This window comes from Lissotriton vulgaris, chromosome 3_1 (genome assembly GCF_964263255.1).
Source record: "Lissotriton vulgaris chromosome 3_1, aLisVul1.2, whole genome shotgun sequence".
NCBI lineage: Eukaryota > Metazoa > Chordata > Amphibia > Caudata > Salamandridae > Lissotriton > Lissotriton vulgaris.
The window spans coordinates 363909139-363928054 of NC_141689.1; the positions used below are offsets into that span (position 1 = coordinate 363909139).

Here is an 18916-nt window from a genome sequence, read left to right on the forward strand (position 1 = left end):
ACACTAGCAAGATTCTCTGCACATGCTGCGTAGAACTCCACTGAAAGTCCATCTACTCCGGATACTTTGTCTTCTGCTATTGCCTTAATAGCCACACACACTTCTTGTAGAGTGATGGGCCCCCCAGGTTGGCTTCTTTTTCCTCTCCTGAATGTGATAAATCCATTGTCTCAATGAACTCAGTTGTAATTTGGGGCGGGGGGGTGCTTCAGAGGGGTGCACACAGGGAGATATGATATTACAAAACCTGCCATTAATAACATTTTGTGCATAGAGGTGCTCCCCAGTTCCAGGTTCCTTTTCTAGAATTACTGAACTATGGGAAGCAGGGTTCACCAGCCATGCCAGTAGCGTTCATGCCTTATCTAGTTCTGCATGTGCTCGTATCATATATGCACATTAATCAAAACATCTAAGCTTCTCTGTACAGACCGCCATCTGTTTCTTGGCTTCTAGGTGTTATTGTTTCAGCTCTGGATTGCTTGGTCTAGCAAGTTCTAGTGCTCTCAGTGCACTTTCCTGTGGCTCTACTTCAGTGTATGTCTGACTCCTACTGTCTCGGCTATGCAACTTAAAGGCATCCCATTCTATCAAGGAGGAGGGAGTGGAAGCAGCATTATCTAAAATGTAATCCCGGATGGCCTCTCCGATGGTCTGTTGAAAAAATCTAAAGAGTCAACGCTTAGTCACCAGATCAGGATACGGGGGCCCTCCGCATGCCAGTTTAGTGAAATTAATAGAGGGTTATGGTACAAGACGTGCAACAAAGATATTCTCCAGTGCGGATGGTTCAATGGACTCACGACGATGCAAAGAACGCATCCAGGTGGACACGTAATTTGTGCATCCCAGAGTACAGAGAGTAGCACCTGTCAACTGAGTGTAGCCGCTGCCAGGAGTCAATAAGGTCCCAATGTTGCTTCCAATCCCTGTAGGTTCTTGCAATGCACACTACCGGTGTGTCCCCTAGTGGAGGGTGCAATTGGTCGAGAAGTGGTTCTGACACACAGTAATAGTCTCTGCCTAGCAATATATTCTGTGTCATGTAAGGGGTCAGTACTTGGGACAACTCAGTGAGGAACATAGGCTGGTTACTGTTAGGGGCATAAATCCCAATAATAGTCAGATCTCTGCCTGCAAGGAGGCCAGATACGAGAACATAATGGCCATTCGGGTTTATTAATTGCTTGATCATTTGAAAGGGAAACCCGGGGTGGATCCACACAAGGACCCCTCTGGAAAAGGCCAAGTGTGTCGTTGAGTAGATCTGGCCTGCCACCTCTTCTGTATGTCATCCCTTTCAGTGGCAGTAAGGTGAGTCTCTTGCACCAGGGCCACATGGGTTCCCTTCCTCTTCAAGTAGGAATAGATTTTATATTGTATGGTCATGTCGTTAAGCCCCTGACATTCCAGCTGATAAAATTATAGGTCAATGGGGATGTTGTGCCAAGGTGTCTAAGAAGTGGTGCAGGGTGCTGGGCTTCAGTGCCCGCTGAGCGCCAAAGTGATGGGCCATGCATATGGGACAGCACTAAGCTAGTGGAAGTGTGCTCATAAGGATTCTCCTGAACAACAATAGCAACCCAACACCACAACCTCTGGACAAGAACAGAGAAACTCCCCATTTAAACTATCAAACCTGCCTTCAATATGCGCACACACCTACTATCCACAGATAGAAAGTGGGAGGTGCTGCGCTGAACCGAGCACATCCCAGCTTCACATCACACCATCCGGAGTTCTAGTAGAGTAATCCAATCCCATTCCTTCCCATGCAAGCATGAATTACGTAGTAGGGTGGGCACCCAGTCATTCCAATCATACAAAACCAACCACCCCACGGAGGCAGTTAAGTTATTACTTTCAGGGTAACAAAGTCCGAGCACTGCCTATTACACCCTCATGTAAACCTAAAAGACATGTAATTAGATTCTCAGGCCATATCAAATTTACATTACCAAATACCTCACGAATGCCAAAAAGGCTATATGATTTAATTGGCTGTGCCAGGTGTCACTAATGGAAGAGAGTCTTCAGAGTTACGTGAAGAGACCAAGGCATGTTCAGAGGCTGTGTCTCTCATTCCCTCTTCCTCTGGAGCTGATGATAGACCAGAACCTGCTCCACTAAGAGCTGCAGCTATTTCTATGGCCTTTTGGCGCTCCTCTAATACTTGGGAATGGAGGGGGGCAGTGTCAGCTTCCCTCCACGTAGTCTTCCTTGGATGTTTCATTGATTTCTTGTGGGAATCAACAGTGTCTGTGTCAGTTTGTGAAGGTAAGCGCTCAATCCAAACCCATAGTTGAGGGGGAGAGGTGAAGAAGGGCACATCTTCATTATGCGTGACTCAGATTCTGGCCAGAAAAAGCATGGCAAATGTTATCCCAAGGGTTCTGAGTCACTTCCTGGCATCAGTAAACAAAGCCCATTGTTGTTTAACTTCCCAATTGAAGTCAGGAAACATCATCACTCTGTAATTTTCCACCATGATATCCGTCCTTAAGGCATGCACAGGGCAAGGAAGTGGTCCTGTATTTAAAATGTAGCAGTTTTGCAACAACAGGTCAGAGGCTCATTCCAGGCAAAGGAGGTCTTGCTGGCACTCGATGAGCGCGTTCAAGCATGTAGAATGGGGAGAGTCCTTCCAGGGGGCCATGATATCTTGGACCACTGCTCCAGGAAGCAGGTCATGTTAGTATCTGGATTCTCAATGTGCTCTGGTAGCCCAATGGTCCAAATATTGCTTCCCCTGGCTCTATTTTCATTGTCCTCCGCTCAGGCATCCAGTGTATGCATTTTAACTTCCATGTTTGAAACATGTTCACGCATGGTTGACAGCTTTGGGGAGATATCATCCAGGATGTTCCATGGGGATGACCTTCTCCACTAGTCTTCGATGGCTATCCCTCAATAGACCATGCTATCAATTGTCAGTTCTAATGCCTCCCGGGAGGCCGCAATTGTTTGTACTGTGTTTGTACTGTGGTGGCCAACAGAGTCCCATGATGGCTGCTGGGAAAAGAATCCATCTCGGAGGCCCCATCGGCCAAGCCAACCGGATGAGGGTCCTGCATGGCACCAGTGTCAGTGACTTGTTTCTTTTTAGAGAACTTGCCCATGGTGGTGAAAGGGGATGGAACAGAGCGAGGAGTCAGGGTTTAAAGCGTCAGACAGTGACAATACCTCAGTGCACTGTATCCCATGATAGTAATCACTCTACCTCTTCAGCTCCACTGTGTCAGATTTTCCAGGAATGTTGCAGGAGGGGTGAGAAAGATAATGGCTTCTGCTGCTCTATATGCCAAGTTACAAAAGATTTGCATGACTTCAATCACGCCTCAACATGCGCCCCGAAAAGCCATCACTCTCACAAATCCAGGACTCGTGGCCTCCCAGCTGTCGTGCTTTCCAGCTTCTTAGTTACCCAGGACCCAGTGGGGGCTGATGATGGTGCTGTGTGTGCTTCAAGTGCCCCCCCAGGGAATGGCCCAGCAATCTTGCTGCAGAGGGTCATGTCGTGCCTGCACTGGCACCCTTCCTCGCATGTTCGGCTCTAATGAGGCCCTTCCGAGGGATTGGCAGTGCACAGGCCACTTCAGCAGGCCCCATGCTCACACCCTCCAGGACCCTGATCTCCAGGGACCCAGCGGGGGTTTTTCTGGCCGCTTTGCACTCACTATTTTGCAAATGGCACCAGGTAATCGTAGTGTAGGTGGCCTTGAAACTCGGGAGCCCACTCACCAATCTGCTTCCCTAGTATGTGTCCTCGAGGCCTCTACGATGTTGTGTTGCTGCTTCCCTGCGACTCGTTGAGGACTGATGCTGTGCCCTGCAGGTAATCACCGGGGCCAGCCGGTATGTAAACAACGCTGTGCTGGCCGTCACCCCACCATTTTGAGGATGCAGCCTTGCGGTGCTCTGCTGCCACTTCTTGTGTGCTTTAGTGGACTATTGTTATGCCCAAATCTCCAGCCCAGGGTTCAGTGGGCTCCGCAGGGTTCACTGTCCGGTAATACTGCAACACCAGGCCACACCCCCTGTGGACATCTCATACATTACCAATGATGTCATTCATGTCCCGAAGCATAGGGGGACTGGCGGGGTACATAGTCCCATTGTGTGATTGGGTGAGGGGCACTTTTTAACTATAGTCTTTAGGCTCTGCTATATTTCCAAATACAAGGTAGTAAGAGGGCCTGTTGCAGCATGTATTGTGAAGGAGTAGATGTGATCAAATGACGTTACAGAATTTGACATATCCAGAAGCATGTCAGCATTAGTTACTGAAATGAATGAGAAAAAGTTCCCTCAGCCAATCAGAGTGCCGTATTCTTTCAAATGTTTGGTGCTGCAGGATGCCCACTAACCTCCCACGGGCCCAACTTCCCTCATATGCCATTATTTGTAACCCTTTCAGGCCCCACCTGAGCACCTTTTTTTTTTTAAACACACTTTATTGGTGACCACTGCACATTATATAGCATACATAGCATACATCAGAGAAAGTCTTTTCTCTTTTCTTTCCATACATTATTATATAGTTGTCGCATACAAATGTTTCACATTGAATTATGAATGACAAATTAGTCCTAGGACCTGAACTCCATTAGTATTAGTGACAACAAAGCACCGTTTTATCAACTTGAGTCACATCAAAATAAAGCAGTGCGTAAATACAGGTAACAGAACAGAACCTAACCCTTCCCATTCCCTTCCTCCACCCATCCCTCTCCCCTTGACTCCAGTTTGAGGGTTCTCTAGTAGTTTGTAACAATCTAAGTGATTCAATACAGACATATTGTTCCAAGAACAGATATGGTCTAGGGCCAAAGAGTGTCAGTCCTGGTCTCAGAACCTAGGGGTTCTACAGCTGTCTGACATCCTAGAATACTATGGGACAATGTAGTTTATGGGGACAACAAATCAAGTGTTTCAAGTTCAAGCTGCATAACCTCCCACTCTAGTGAAATAGGTTGTTTCCTCAATCCTCCCTCTTCTTTTTTGCATAGGGTGTTCCTTTGTGCTCTTCCCCACTGAAGCATGTCCGCCTGCCAGATGGACACATCCGGGCATCTTGGGGACTTCCAACTCATAGTGAGGGCCCTCACCGCTAGGATAAATGCCATATCCAAGAACTTCAATCGTACCTTTTATATTTTTGAACATCTCCGGTGCCCTATGAGATAATTCAGAGCTTCAGCCGGTCCTGGGAGTTGTGTGATTGTGTTCAGTGAGGTGCAGATTTGTCCCCAACAATCTCTGAGGAAAGGGTAGGACCATGGCATGTGGAGGAATCCCGCCTCATCCTCTCGACAGCGGGGGCAGCAGTGGGGGGAATTCAGAAACATGCGATGGATCTGTGTGAGCGTGAGGTACGATCTTTGTAGGATCATGGTTTGGACAAATTTTAGTTTCGCGTTGCGCAATACCTTTTTGGGGTGTTCTAATATATGCGCTCATGCCTTGTCAGTGATTTTTAGCGGAGAGTCTGCCGACCATTGTGCTCTGAGAGAGGTGAGTGTAATAGCAGCATGTACTCTAATCCCTGTACATAACCATCACACCAGGTGACCCCCAGTTCCCATATAATACAGAAGATGTACCAGATTGTGTTGTGGGGGCTCCTCCCTCTGTGGGGTCCAGGTAGCCCGTACGTAATGTGTCACGTTGGCATGTATTGGAATAAGCGTGTCGGTGCTCCAGTGGCCTGCACAAAGGAGTCATGATCTAGCATGGTGCCATCGCCAAAGAATTCGCCTATGTCCTCCACCCCAGCATCTGTCCAATCCCGTATCCTTGCCTTCGACAGTCTACCTTGTGGTGTAGGAATTCCAATGAGGGGGATGTTTGTGGCGTAAGGAATTGCTGCGGTGGTGTACAACAGCGATCCCTTCCAGCATTGTAGGGCGGTTCTCAATAGGGATGGGCAGTCAGGAGGAATCCTGGTTCTTGGCAATAGTAGGGAGTGTAATTCTCCTTGGTCTACTCTCTGTGGTGTGTACCCGATCTCCTGTAGGTTTCTCCCTGCCGTCCAGTAGGACAGCCACTGGAGCTGGCTGGCATAGTAGTAGCTTCGGAGTCAGGGACTCCCAAGCCGCCACTGCGTGCCTCCAGTTAGAGTTTGCGAAGAGTTATCCGTCGTTGCCCCGCACCCCAGATGAGTGTAGTTAACATAGCATTCAGTGTCTTAAAAATGGATTGGGGAAGAACCACAGGTATATTTACAAAATAATATAAGAGGTGGGGCAGCATCACCATTTTGGAAACGGCAATTCTGCCTATCACCGAGAGTGGCAGTGAGGACCAAAAGGTAACACTCGCGCGTAGGGCCGTAATGTTTCGGTCTATATTACCCTCAATCTGGTCTGTCTGTGACCTATACACTTGGATACCCAGGTATTTGAAGGTGGTGAGATTTACTGGAATTGTATAAGTACCAAACTGTATGTGAGGTGGATAGTGTGAATACGGGAAAAATAAGTAACCGATTTCTCCGGGTTTATAGCCAGTCCTGATAGCTGCTCGAAAGTGGTAAAGATGTCAGGAAGAGGGGCATTGTCCGCTGTCAGATCTCATAAATATAAAAGTATGTCTTCTGAGTAGATTGATATTAGGTGATGAGTCCCAGTAATAGGAATACCGAGTTGAGCCACTGATTTCCTGAGGGCTAGAGCTAGTGGCTCCAGTGCGAGCACAAACAACAGGGGGGATAGCGGGCATCCCTGCCTAGTGCCCATATGGATATTGTACGGGTCCGAGATGTAGCGGCCAGTGCGTGCTCTAGCCCTAGGGGATGTATACAATAAACTGACCCATTTAAGGAATACATCCGGGAATCCAAATCTTTGCAGTATCATAAACATAAAATCCCCAGAAAGGGAATCAACGGCCTGCTTAAGGTCCAGTGCTATGCATCCTGCTGCTTGGTATTCTCTAGGGCGGGCCTGCATTACAGAGTGTAATCTTCTAGTATTTAGTGAAGTACTGCGGGCCGGCAAAAACCCACATTGATCAGCATATTAAGGTGTCCCCCTTACTACCACTTTTAGGGCATCCCAGCCAATCAGATTGGAGGAGGCTGTGTTCACATTCTTGGCCAAGTAATGATTGATACTGTTAGAATGGGTCGTGCGGAACGGGCCATCCTCTAGTAGCTGTGGGTTCAATTTCCAGGTAGGAACAGGGGTGGGTACTGGACCCCAGTTAATCGTGAGCTCTTGGAGGTTGTGGTCCGAGAATGTTTTTGCTAAATAAGTGAATTGGTGAATCCTATCGATGATGGATCAGGAGCAAAGTAACCTGTCAATCCTAGGGTGCAAACTGTGTACGGGGGAATAGAAGGAATATTCCTTATGGGTCAAGTGTAGGTGTCGCCATGTGTCAGAGAGTGTCCACCCTTCTGTTCATGTAGTGAAGACAGCAGCCAGTTTACCTGCATTTGTACCCTGCAAGGAGGGGGGGGGGGGTGATCTATCTAATGCCGTGTTCATAACCGCATTCCAGTCCCCACCCAGTATCCAGGGTATGCTATTCCAGTCTGTCATTGCAGCACCCAACCTACGCAGAAACTAGTCCTGGTCAAAATTGGAGGCATAGATGCTGCCCAAGACCACGAATGAGACATCCAATGTGCCTTTCACCAGGACGTACCTGCCCTGGTCGTGTACCCTTCTGTCCAGTTCGAGGAATGGGACCCCGTGGCGTATCCAAATGGTTGCCCCTCTAGCGAAGGCGGAATAATTTGTGGCGTAAATGTGACCTCTACATTTCTTGCGCATTTTTTCGCTTCAGAATCAGTGAGATGAGATTCTTGGTGGAATACTACTTGTGTCTTACGTCTGAGAAGGTATGCATGAATACGATGTCTCTTCTGGATGGCCCCCAGTCCCCGTACATTCCATGTGACTAATTTGTACTGACCTGTGGTATTAGCTTTCCCAGGCATGTCTGTGTGGGTAATAGGGAGTTCCGCAAATGCGGAACATGGATATCCAGCCCGACCCGGAGTCCCCCATCCCAAACATCTTAACTAAACTCGGCGCAGCATTTGAACCTTGCTGTGCCCCAACAATAGTGTACAAATAGCACATAACAGATAACGGTGCATTCGCTATCAGGGAGGTGGCTATACTCAGTCACGGCCATGGTTACTATAGGGTCTACAACCCGAAAGCTCTACGGATCCCCATCCCGTAGGGGGGGGGGGGGGATTGTGCTCAGTGTACCTGGGGGGTCATATCTGCCTGTCGCCGACAGGCAGTTGTAGGGCTATCTCGGAGTCCCCTTAAGAGCAAAATAAGAGATAAGGATTATACATTGCATGTGGAGGTGTATCTTATATCTATAAAATGTACAATTTGCGCCTTCTATAGTAATATACAAGTTATGGCAGGGTGACAATAATCTTAGAGAACAACACTGATAAAAGGATATAACAGCTCCCGGGGCGTGGATCCCACCGCACCAGGGAACAGCAGAGTCACTGTATTCTACAAGGACTCCATGTGCTCGACGCCTGTGGTCAGTTATCGAGCATGTCATCGGTCGTTCCAGGCATGATGGAGGGGAAGAGAGCAATACTATGTTCAGAGTCAGAATGTACAGTACTCTTGTCGGAATCCGTAGCTATTTTATTGGTATCGTCTCGGAAAGCACCAGCCATTGCAAGCGCTCCCTCTTGATCCCGTCGCTGTTGTTCTCGTGATGGGCACGCACCATCCTTTTTCCGGCTGGGGTTCTGGAAGCGACAAGAGTTCCATTTTGGGAGTCTGGTAGAGTCTTGTGATGAGAAGTCTGAGTGGCAAGTCTGGCTAGAGCCAATACCCACCACCTCCATCCATAACTCAGCATCCGATTGGCTTTCAAAAAAGTGGGGTTTTTGGTTGTGGATAATTTTCAGCCTGGTAGGGTATAAAAGCGCATATTTGAGTTGTGTTTTCTGAAGCTTTTTTTTTAATGCCTGGTAGGATGATCTTTGTCTTTGCACCAAGATAGTGTATTCTGGCTACAGGGAGATGCGTTGATTTTCAAACTGGATTAGTGCCTTTTCCCTCACTTTTTGTAGGAGGGTATCACAGTCTCTGTAGTTGAGAATCTTCACTATCAAAGGGCGAGGTGGTGCCCCAGGTTTAGGTGGTCAGGTCGGGATCCTGTGGGCGCGTTCCACGCAAAAGTATGGGGATAACCCTTCAGGAGCCACTTGGTCCTTAAACCACTTCTCCATAAAGTCGCTGTCTTATTCCCTTTGCTACATTCCTGCAGACCTATAATGCATATATTATTGCGTCTATTTCTGCCCTCCGCGTCCTTCACCCGGTCCATAAGTGTCGTCACCTGTTGTTGCAGTTGCTGTAATTTGGATGAGTGGTCTGTAACCCTTGGTGTAAGATCCGCAATGGATTGGTCGTGGGCCTTGACCGTGTCCGCCAGCTTGCTGTGGTCTGCCTTAAGCATCGTAAGGCTTGTGGTGAGGGTGTCTATTTGCAGTCCAATTGCCATTCTAGATTCACGAATCTCCCTGAGGATTAGGTCTAATTTGTCTGGTGCGCCATCAGCATGATCAGAAGAAACCACACCCGGTGAGGGGGGCCGGTTACTGCGTCCCAACACACCGGAGGGCAGGTCTGCTCCTTGTTGACCTTCCAGCGTTTTTGCTTTGACTCTTCCCATGGCGTGGCTGTCTCATGTGTCCCGGCACTAGCCCCCTTCTGCAGGAGTCTTTAGGTGAGGGAAGCTGCACTGTCTGCGTCTTCTCGTGGGCACATCACCGACTGCGCCGAGTAAGAGAGCCCCTGCCACGTTTCAAGATCGGCACCGATCCAGGTGGGTCCGGTGTGTGCAGGGGCACCAAACAATATTACCAGCTGGTATCTGTCAGCCACTCAACCTCTACCCATCATGTACCGCATGTGGTACCAGGCTATGTCCTCTGCAGCAATCCTCATATGTAGAGCGTGGGCCCAGTACCAGGGGGGGCAGCTTTCGTTGTTGCGGTAAGTGTCCGTATCTGGTGGCAGGAGCCTGGTACCGTAGCAGAAAGTGGGGGAAGTGGTCAAAAGTTTATTGTATGCCAGCTTGTGGGCACTGCAGGCAGCACTGTGAGGCCCTAAAAGCGGCTAAGTCCCTCAACCCCGGAGCACCGTTCCGTCGTGGAAGAGAGTTTCCAGGTGTTCTCTTGGCTCACTAGGCCCTGGGGCAAAGTGTGGGGGCCAGGGCAGAGATTACAGGGCCACGCCACTCACCTCAACTATCAGCCTCGGGGATCTTCCTATATTTCATCTCTCATGGTCTCACTGTGTTCCAGCCCCCAATCCACACAGGCACTCTCGTCCAGCCTAACTTGAAATCCAATACAGCAGTTTTCCTCGGGAAGGCACGAGGCACAGGTGGGGGGTCAGTCAATCATCGGCAGTGTGTTCAGCCGCAGGCAGCCCCGACATTGCGCCCTAAGTATTCCAAGGCGGAGAGGTGGAGAAGTGTGGCTCAATGGTTAGTGCGGCAGACCATGATGCAGAGGTCTGGCCGGACCAGCGTTCAATTCCCACCTCGGCGGGTCTTGGGCTCAATTTATCCGGACCTGATAAATCTCGCCTCGGTGCCTATTCTAATCATGGGTCCCACTCTGCAACTCTGGGAAATAGCTTGCTTAATCTCCACAACGGCCCCAACAGCGCTAGGATGCCTGGCTTCACCTTGGGGGTGCCCAGGAGTGGGCACTTCACAGGGAAAGGCCCGGAAGGGTTCCACAGCGGTATGTGCACAGCGCCTTGAGACCCCTTCGGGGGAGATACGTGCGCTATATAAAAAGCACTACATATAAAAAGCACTACAATCAGCTTTCACCCAGTCCCGTTCTCAGCCGGGCCAGTGGCTCTGCACGCAGTCCAACTCCGGCCAGAGATATGAAGAGGCGGGCAATGATGGCATTGTGGGACTATGCGCCCTCCGCATACGATGCATCAGTCCCTGGTGGAGAAGTGTGGCTCAGGGGTTAGAGGCGGCAGACCTGGAAGCTGAGATCGGCCCTGGACCAGGGTTCAATTCCCCGCCCCGACGGGGGTTGGGCTCAATAATTCCACGGACTCGATAATTCTCACTCCGGTGCCTACTCGACTCACGGGTTCACACTCTGCGACTCTGGGCAATAGCTTGCTTAATCTCCACAACGGCCCCTCGCGGCGGGATGCCTGGCTTTCACCTTGTGGATACCCTGCCGGGGTATCTCACAGGGGAATACCAGGACGGGTTCCCTAAGCAAGCGCATAGATGCCTGCGATGTGGGCGATTTGCGCTATATAAATACATGTACATAACATAACACATAACATGCAGCTTCTCAGTGGACCGCTGCCATTTTTCCACTGCTCGCCCGCGGAAGGCCGCGCCGCAGATCAGCAGGGCCCCGGCACGTCAGAAGTCACCCGCTGGGTGTCCGCTCCACAAGGACAGCTGCAGGATGGGCTAGGACCTCCCCAGGTCGCAGTTGGGGGGAGCAGTTGTCGTCCAGACCAAGGGGGGGGGCCGCTCCGCACCACAGCTACCTCTAGTCCATCACGCCGCGCTCTGACCTTACCTTCACTCCAGGTCCCGGCCTCCAGCGACGGCTAGCGGCGTGCAGGCCTCAGAGCTCATCAGCGCAGGTGGCAGTCTCTACCACAGCTCCAGGTATGTCTCTCCACAGCCGGGGTTCCGACACCCTATTACTTAAGACCCCAGGTTGGTAGCCGTCGAGAACACATAAAAGGGAACGATTCCCCCTGGAGGGTCGGAGCACAATCAAGCTGTGACTGCCATCGTAGGTGGCTAGTTGATACAAACAATGTGGTCCCAGATATTAGAACGAATAAACCATGGCTAGGTAACTTGAGTAAATACAAGACATTTATAACAACATTGTTTTTATTCACAACGTGTACCATAAAAAATCATTCATAAAATAAATACATAGTAGATCACATTTGATGCCCCTAAAGAAATGGACAAGGAAGGGTAGTGATGGGATGGTGAAGGTATTGAATGAGAAATATGACAGTGGTCACTAAGACCTCAATAAACCAGAAATAATAATTGATTAACACACTAGAAAATACAATTCATTAATTAATTCGCAAATCATGCCTCAAACAGAACAGAATCACAAATGATAAATCAGGGATGATTTGTGAATCAATTAATGAATTGTATTTATTTTATGAATGATTTTTTATGGTACACGTTGTGAATAAAAACAATGTTGTTATAAATTTCTTGTATTTACTCAAGTTACCTGGCCATGGTTTATTCGTTCTAGTATCAGGGACCACATTGTTCGTATCAATTATTCACCCAGGTCCCAGCAGCTTTTTGGGTTAACCCGTGTTTCTACATCGTAGGTGGCTAGCCACGCCCCCACCTGATCACCTTTTTAAATGAAAATTGCTCCAAAACAACTGAACAGATTTACACCCACAATGCATACTTTCTCTGTAAAGTTATAACTATTTGGAAAGTTTTGTGCAATTCTGTTCAGTCATTTTTTTCTGAATCGAAGAGTAAAGATTTTTCAGGTGGCTCGTGAATCTGAACTGTCTGGACTATGTTATGAGTTTCGGATTTTCAAGTGTACTTGTATCAGTCATAGAAGTTGGTAAAAATAAAACTCCTTGTGAAAAACGTTAAAGGTGAGCATTGATTCCACTGGGCCAAGACAGCAAACCACATCACACATTACTGTCTGGAGCAACTTTTGGATCCTGCTGCATTACAAAATTTGGATTAATATCTAGCTCATTATACTGTAAGATGGGAGGGAAAGAAAACTGTGCTTTTAAGCATTCATTAGAATGAATTGGCAAACCATCCAGCAATAGAAGAGATGTGCCATCCAGGTTTCTCTCCATTGCTCCAAAAATTCAAAATATTTGCGTCATCCTTTGAAATGGAGCTTAATGTTAATCAACTAGTAATGTGTTATATTTTTGCAAACTTTTACCTCAAAATCAACAATAACAGGATTGTCCTTGGTAGATTCCAACCATTCATTGAATATATTGTGTTCTGGGAAAGCGCCTTGTCTCTTCCAGGCCAAAGCTGCAGCATATTCTGCTCGTCCACCTTTTACCAATGAAATGGACTTTTCAGAAGACTGCAAAAATGAACCTGCAGAGGAGGGAAAGTGATGACATGAGAAGTGAAATCTGACAGAATCTGGAAGCATTTATGCCTTATATTATAGGCAAAAATTCTAAAGGTGTTATGAATGGTGTGACTCTGGATTCCCAATTCAGCAGCAGCCAACCCCAAAGACGACATGATTGGTTGGGTGCTGACCTCAATAGCAGTGAGCCCATGCCCTGGTCCATTGTGTTGAGAACTGGCACAGAAAAATACATTCTTAGACACCATCAGATAAACACGATGGGGCCTATTCACAAAGACATTTTAGAAAACATGAAGCTGCTTTTGTACCATTCTACATAATCATATAACTGCGTTTGTGAATTGGTCCCAAAACATCTCAAATGATACGAAAATGGAAATATTCCACGAACATGTATTTAGTACAACTAGACGGGCTGTTGCCTCTATGTACTTTTACTAATGAGTTGGATGTTAGCCAGAAACGACACTCCTGAGGCGATTAGCCTGGAGGAAACGCGCGTTTTAAAAAAAATAATTGAATTGTTGAAATTGATTTTACTTGTGTACTGCAATTTTCCCTAGGCACTCCCCCCTTGCCAACCAGTCCAGTTCTCCCCCCGCAGCCGATTAAAGCGCTGCTTCGGGTTAGAGAACCAAACTTGCCGCCATTTCCTCGGAAACGAGGCCACACCCCCTCACTCTGCTATATAAGACGCACTGAATGCGATAGACCGCATTAGCCAGAAACAACATTTCTGAGGCGATCAGCCGGGAGGAAACGCGCTTTTTAAAAAATTTATTGAATTGTTGAAATTGATTTTACTTGTGTACTGCATCTTCCCCTGAGCACTCCCCCCTCGCCAACCAGTCCAGTTCTCCCCGCGCAACCGATTGAAGCGCTGCTTCGGGTTAGAGAACCAAACCTGCCGCATTTCCTCGGAAACGAGGCCACGCCCCCTCACTCTGCTATATAAGACGCGCTGAACGCGATAGCCCGCATTAGCCAGAAACGACACTCCTGAGGCGATCAGTCGGGAGGAAACATGCTTTTTTTTAAAAATTAATTGAATTGTTGAAATTGATTTTACTTGTGTACTGCACCTTCCCCTGGAAACTCCCCCCTCGCCAACCAGTCCAGTTCTCCTCGCGCAGCCGATTGAAGCGCTGCTTCGGGTTAGAGAATTAATCAGGCCACGCCACTGCCAGGCCACGCCCCCCTCCCCTGCACACAATGTGCCTCCCCCGGACCCGCAGCGGACGCGCGCAGCGGGCGCGCAGCCAGCGCGCCGAAGGCGCACCAAAGGCAAGCCGTCCCATCACCCATCACATACTCTGCATGTGATCTGCGGCAACTTAGGACTAGTACCTCTGACCATTGTCTCCACTCAATAACACCCGAGCAGAGTCAACGCACATGCAGACATTGCTCATACAGACTTACTCCCCACGCTACTCCCAAACCTCACACAACTAAAATGGCCCTGCTCAACTGCAGATCCCTTCCAAAACACAGGACCGAGATTAACCTTCTCATACTGGACAATGACATTGAGGTACTGTTCCTCACGGAAACCTGGACCAACCCAGCCTCCGACCCAGACATAGACCAAGCTCTACCTCTGGGCTACCTTATCAAACATCATGATAGACCATCAGGGCCAGGAGGCGGCATAGCAATCATCACCAAAACACCCATCTCATGCCAGATCTTGGACAGCCCAATCCTTGATTGTGAAAACTTCCACTTCTCCATTCACCTCGCCCCGGAGAAAACCTTGTCAGGACTGCTGATCTATCGTCCCCCGGGCCCTCTGGGACAATTCCCCAACTCCCTAACGGACACTGTTACCTCACTAGCATGCCTTTCCTCCAACTTCACTGTGCTTGGAGATCTTAATATGCATTTCGATGACCCAGGAAACAAAGCAGCGGTAAATATTAAAGAAGACCTAGCCGCACGCAGCCTCTCCCTGAAAAATCATCACCCCACCCATAACAAGGGCCATCTCCTGGACCCAATCTTCTCCAATATCCTGGAACTCTCCACAAAAAACTCCCCTACCCATTCCCTGGTCTGATCACCACCTGATTCGTCTAAACTATCTGTTTATCACAAAACCCACATACAGCCCCCCGCCTCAGGCCCCCTCACGCCCGTGGCACAAGCTAGACACGGCTGTCTGGTGCAACCTGCTGACAGCTTCCACTCCTATGCTGGACCCGTACCCCTCTCTGGCGGACATCCAAATTCGTTCATGGATAGAAACATCCCTAGACTCAATCCTCCCACACAAATTCCTAACTAGCAAGAGGGGATCTTTCAAATCACCCTGGTTCACCCCAAAACTGCTCGAACTACGAAAACAATGCAAAAAACAAGAACGCCTCTGGAGGAAAGACTGGGCCCCCAGCAGCAGAGAAAAATATAAATCAACCATGAAACAGTACAAAACCTGTATTAAAAACACACAAGCCACTTACTTCGAAAACAACATCCTTGCAGCTGCCAACTCCTCTAAAGGGACCTATTGCATCGTACGGTCACTCATGAAAATCCCCGAACCTCATCCCATCGCAGACCCCACTGGCGCGAGATGCACCAAACTCGCCGAGTTCTTCTCCTCCAAAATCCTAAAAATACTAAAAACCTTACCCCCTTACTCCCCCCCCCGGCTAGATTCACCAGCCCAGTCAACTGTCCCAGACGTCCCTTGCCTGGACGCCTTCTCCCCCATCTCCATTGAGAGGATGACGGCCACCCTGACCCAAGCGAAGAGCAGGTCACCAGCAGACCCAGCACCCATGAACAAATTGAAACTAGTCGCCCACATTATATCCCCTGTCCTCACTAAGCTGATCAACACCTCCCTCTCCCAAGGGAGAGTTCCTACCAACTGGAAAAATGCCCTCCTCAAAAAACCTCATCTGGACCCCACGGATCCCTCCAACTTTAGACCAATCTCCCTTCTCCCAGGCTTCAGCAAAACGGCAAAAAAAATAGTGAATGAACAACTATCCACCTTCCTAGAAACCCACAACATCCTTCGACAATCCCAGACAGGGTTTCGGCCTGGACAAGGGACTGACACCGCCCTCTTGGCCGTGACAGAAGAGACGAGATCCATCTTGGACGCAGGGGGATCAGTAGCAGTGATCCTCCTGGACCTGAGCGCCGCCTTTGACACGGTGGACCACACCATCCTCCTCCACCGTTTGCACAATAGCGGAATCACTGGGATCGCTCTAGCTTGGCTAAAATCGTTCCTAGAGCACAGGACGTTCCAAATGAACGATACCCACGGTCGCTCCAACGCCCTTCCCCTTCAGTGTGGGGTCCCACAGGGATCCTCCCTGAGCCCCACCCTTTTTAATGTATACATGGCCCCTCTTGACGACATAGTCTCACCATTTGGCATAAAAGTGGTCATGTATGCTGACGACACCCAACTAGTCGTCTCCATCAATCAGGCTGACCAGTCCATAGAGAATCTGGTCTCCTGCCTGCAGAGCGTTTCCAAATGGATGGTAGACTCCCGCCTTAAACTCAATGGTGAGAAGTTGGAGATTATGCTCCTAGGCAACCGCGACAAACTCCCCAAGTCGCTCGCTTGGCCGCCCAGCATGGGCATTCCCCCTACACCAAAAAACGAAATCAAGAGCCTAGGTATTTGGCTTGACCAAGACCTCAGCTTTGGAACTCAAGCGAGAAAGACAGCCGGTAGATGCTTTGGCCTCTTACGATCAGCCCGGAAGATCCGCCCCCTGATTCCCCTCCAGTCCAGAAAAATTCTGATCCAAGGCCTTATCATATCCAGACTTGATTACGGGAACGTCCTATACCTGGGCGCCCCAGCAACTGTGATCAACAAACTCCAGCACGTGCAGAACCCGGCAGCAAGACTCCTCACGGGGACGAAATACAGATGTTCTGCCAAACCTTCTCTAAAGGCTCTGCACTGGCTCCCCATTCAGGAGCGCATCACCTTTAAAACCCTGTGTATCCCTCATAAAATCCTCCAGGGTAAAGGCCCCCCTATTCTCAAACCCCTTATCAAACCCCACACCTCTACCAGACAGCTAAGATCGGACTCCCTCTCACTGGCCAGCATACGCAGAATAAAAAGAGCACGTACGGGTGGCCGCCATTTTGCCTACAACGCCCCAAAGCTCTGGAACAGTCTCCCCATCAGCATCCATAAAGAAACCAACCTGCTGCCCTTCCGCAGGCTTCTGAAGACCTGGCTCTTCCCCCGATAACTCCGTCCCAGGATCATTTCTAGCTGACACTATAGCGCTGGGACGCCCTCGGGTAGCTACGCGCTTCACAAAACCAAATCAAAATCCATGTTTCATGCGGATTCACAAGGGCACGCAAAAGCATTTCTAATACTAATTCCCATACATATAAATGCACCCTCAATACCAGGCAACCCCTTTTTACCTCTTACCTTCCTGAAAATAAAGACCAGGTCATTGATCCCAGGATGTGTAGTCTGAGTACTGGTGTACAGTGTACATTGTTGGGTCACTTGGCCCACATGACCAGGTGGAGGCACAGGCAATAGTATGCTGGGAAATCTGAGTATTGCAGTAATATATACTCAAGAGGGGGACCTTGACATACATACTTCCATGTACAATAATATTTACATGTCTTCATGTAGTGCTTCAATGTTTCTAAAAGCTGTAAACAAAGATATTTTCTATTACCCAATTTATGGACCCAATTTACACACGTTGAAAGGATGTAAGACTAAGCGTGCCTCGGGGTATTCAAACTCATGACTTCCATAACACAACATCCATCAGAAGCGAGCGTTCAACTCAATGTATGTGTGACCCTGCAAGTAACTGCACCGCACCCTGACAAGCTGCTGGAGGGCTGCATTTCCAAAATTGAGAAACCAGAGCTACAGCTGTAAAAGAAAAGTCAAACTTTTCGTTTCGTAAATACGTTTCTAGATATAAAAATATAACGAACATTTATATATCTGTTTAAAATCCAGTAACCAGCTGGACTCATCTTACCGTCGGAGCGTTCAGACATTTTGTTTCTGACGCACTTCTCTCGCACAGTTTTTTTCTTCCTGAAAAATACGCGCCTGGTTGTCTCAGTCCTGACGCACTCATTTGACTCCTGTTCTGTTAAACCTATCAAATACGAGGAAATAAAAGCAAGAATAACAGAATCACAGAAAAGTAAAGATAAGCGTGGTTGTAGGTCCGCATTCACTACCAAAAATCCAATTACCCACATCCCATCGCTGACAATTGCAGTCAGCCATGCTCTCTAGGGATGCCTGTCCACTGACACAGAAGAAAACTGTTTTCCTATATGTGCATTTTTATGCATTCGTCGCATTTCCTATCAATTTGCAATAAATGAAACTCTGATACTATGCAAAAGCCCAAATTTGTTCTGCTTGTTGGTCAAGATTATGCATGGGCGCCCTTGACGGCTTCTGGGCCTTGCCCTGCACAGACACAAAGAGGCAGAAAGGAAGATGAGCCATGATTAGATTACATTAATACAATGACAATTACTTTTTGTATTTGGGTACAAGAGATATCCATGAAAGTACTGTCGCGCGCAATAAAAACATACAAATAGATACTTAGTAAAAACAATTATTAAAAACATAAAAACAAACAGTTAAAATGCAGCAATGAGCAATGCAGGTCAACACAATCGTTTGTTCGAGCTTATTCAGTATTCCTAGTGCTACAAGCTCGCACAGCTGTTTTCAGACATGCACCTACATGGGTAATTACCTCTTCACCTACCGGTTCATGGAGA

The 18916-nt window shown here is 48.3% G+C and overlaps 1 protein-coding gene across 2 annotated transcripts in view; it reads right to left on the reverse strand.

The window, feature by feature from the left end:
- LOC147726460 (complement component C6-like) overlaps positions 1–18916 on the reverse strand; it is a 1142533-nt gene that overhangs the window by 522179 nt on the left and 601438 nt on the right. For both annotated transcript variants that reach the window (XM_086960582.1, XM_086960583.1), the window contains exons 9-10: positions 18148–18270; positions 12971–13137 (exon numbers count right to left, since the gene is read on the reverse strand). In XM_086960582.1, the coding sequence (XP_086816708.1) occupies positions 12971–13137; positions 18148–18270 (290 nt within the window). The remainder of the gene's footprint in view (positions 1–12970; positions 13138–18147; positions 18271–18916) is intronic.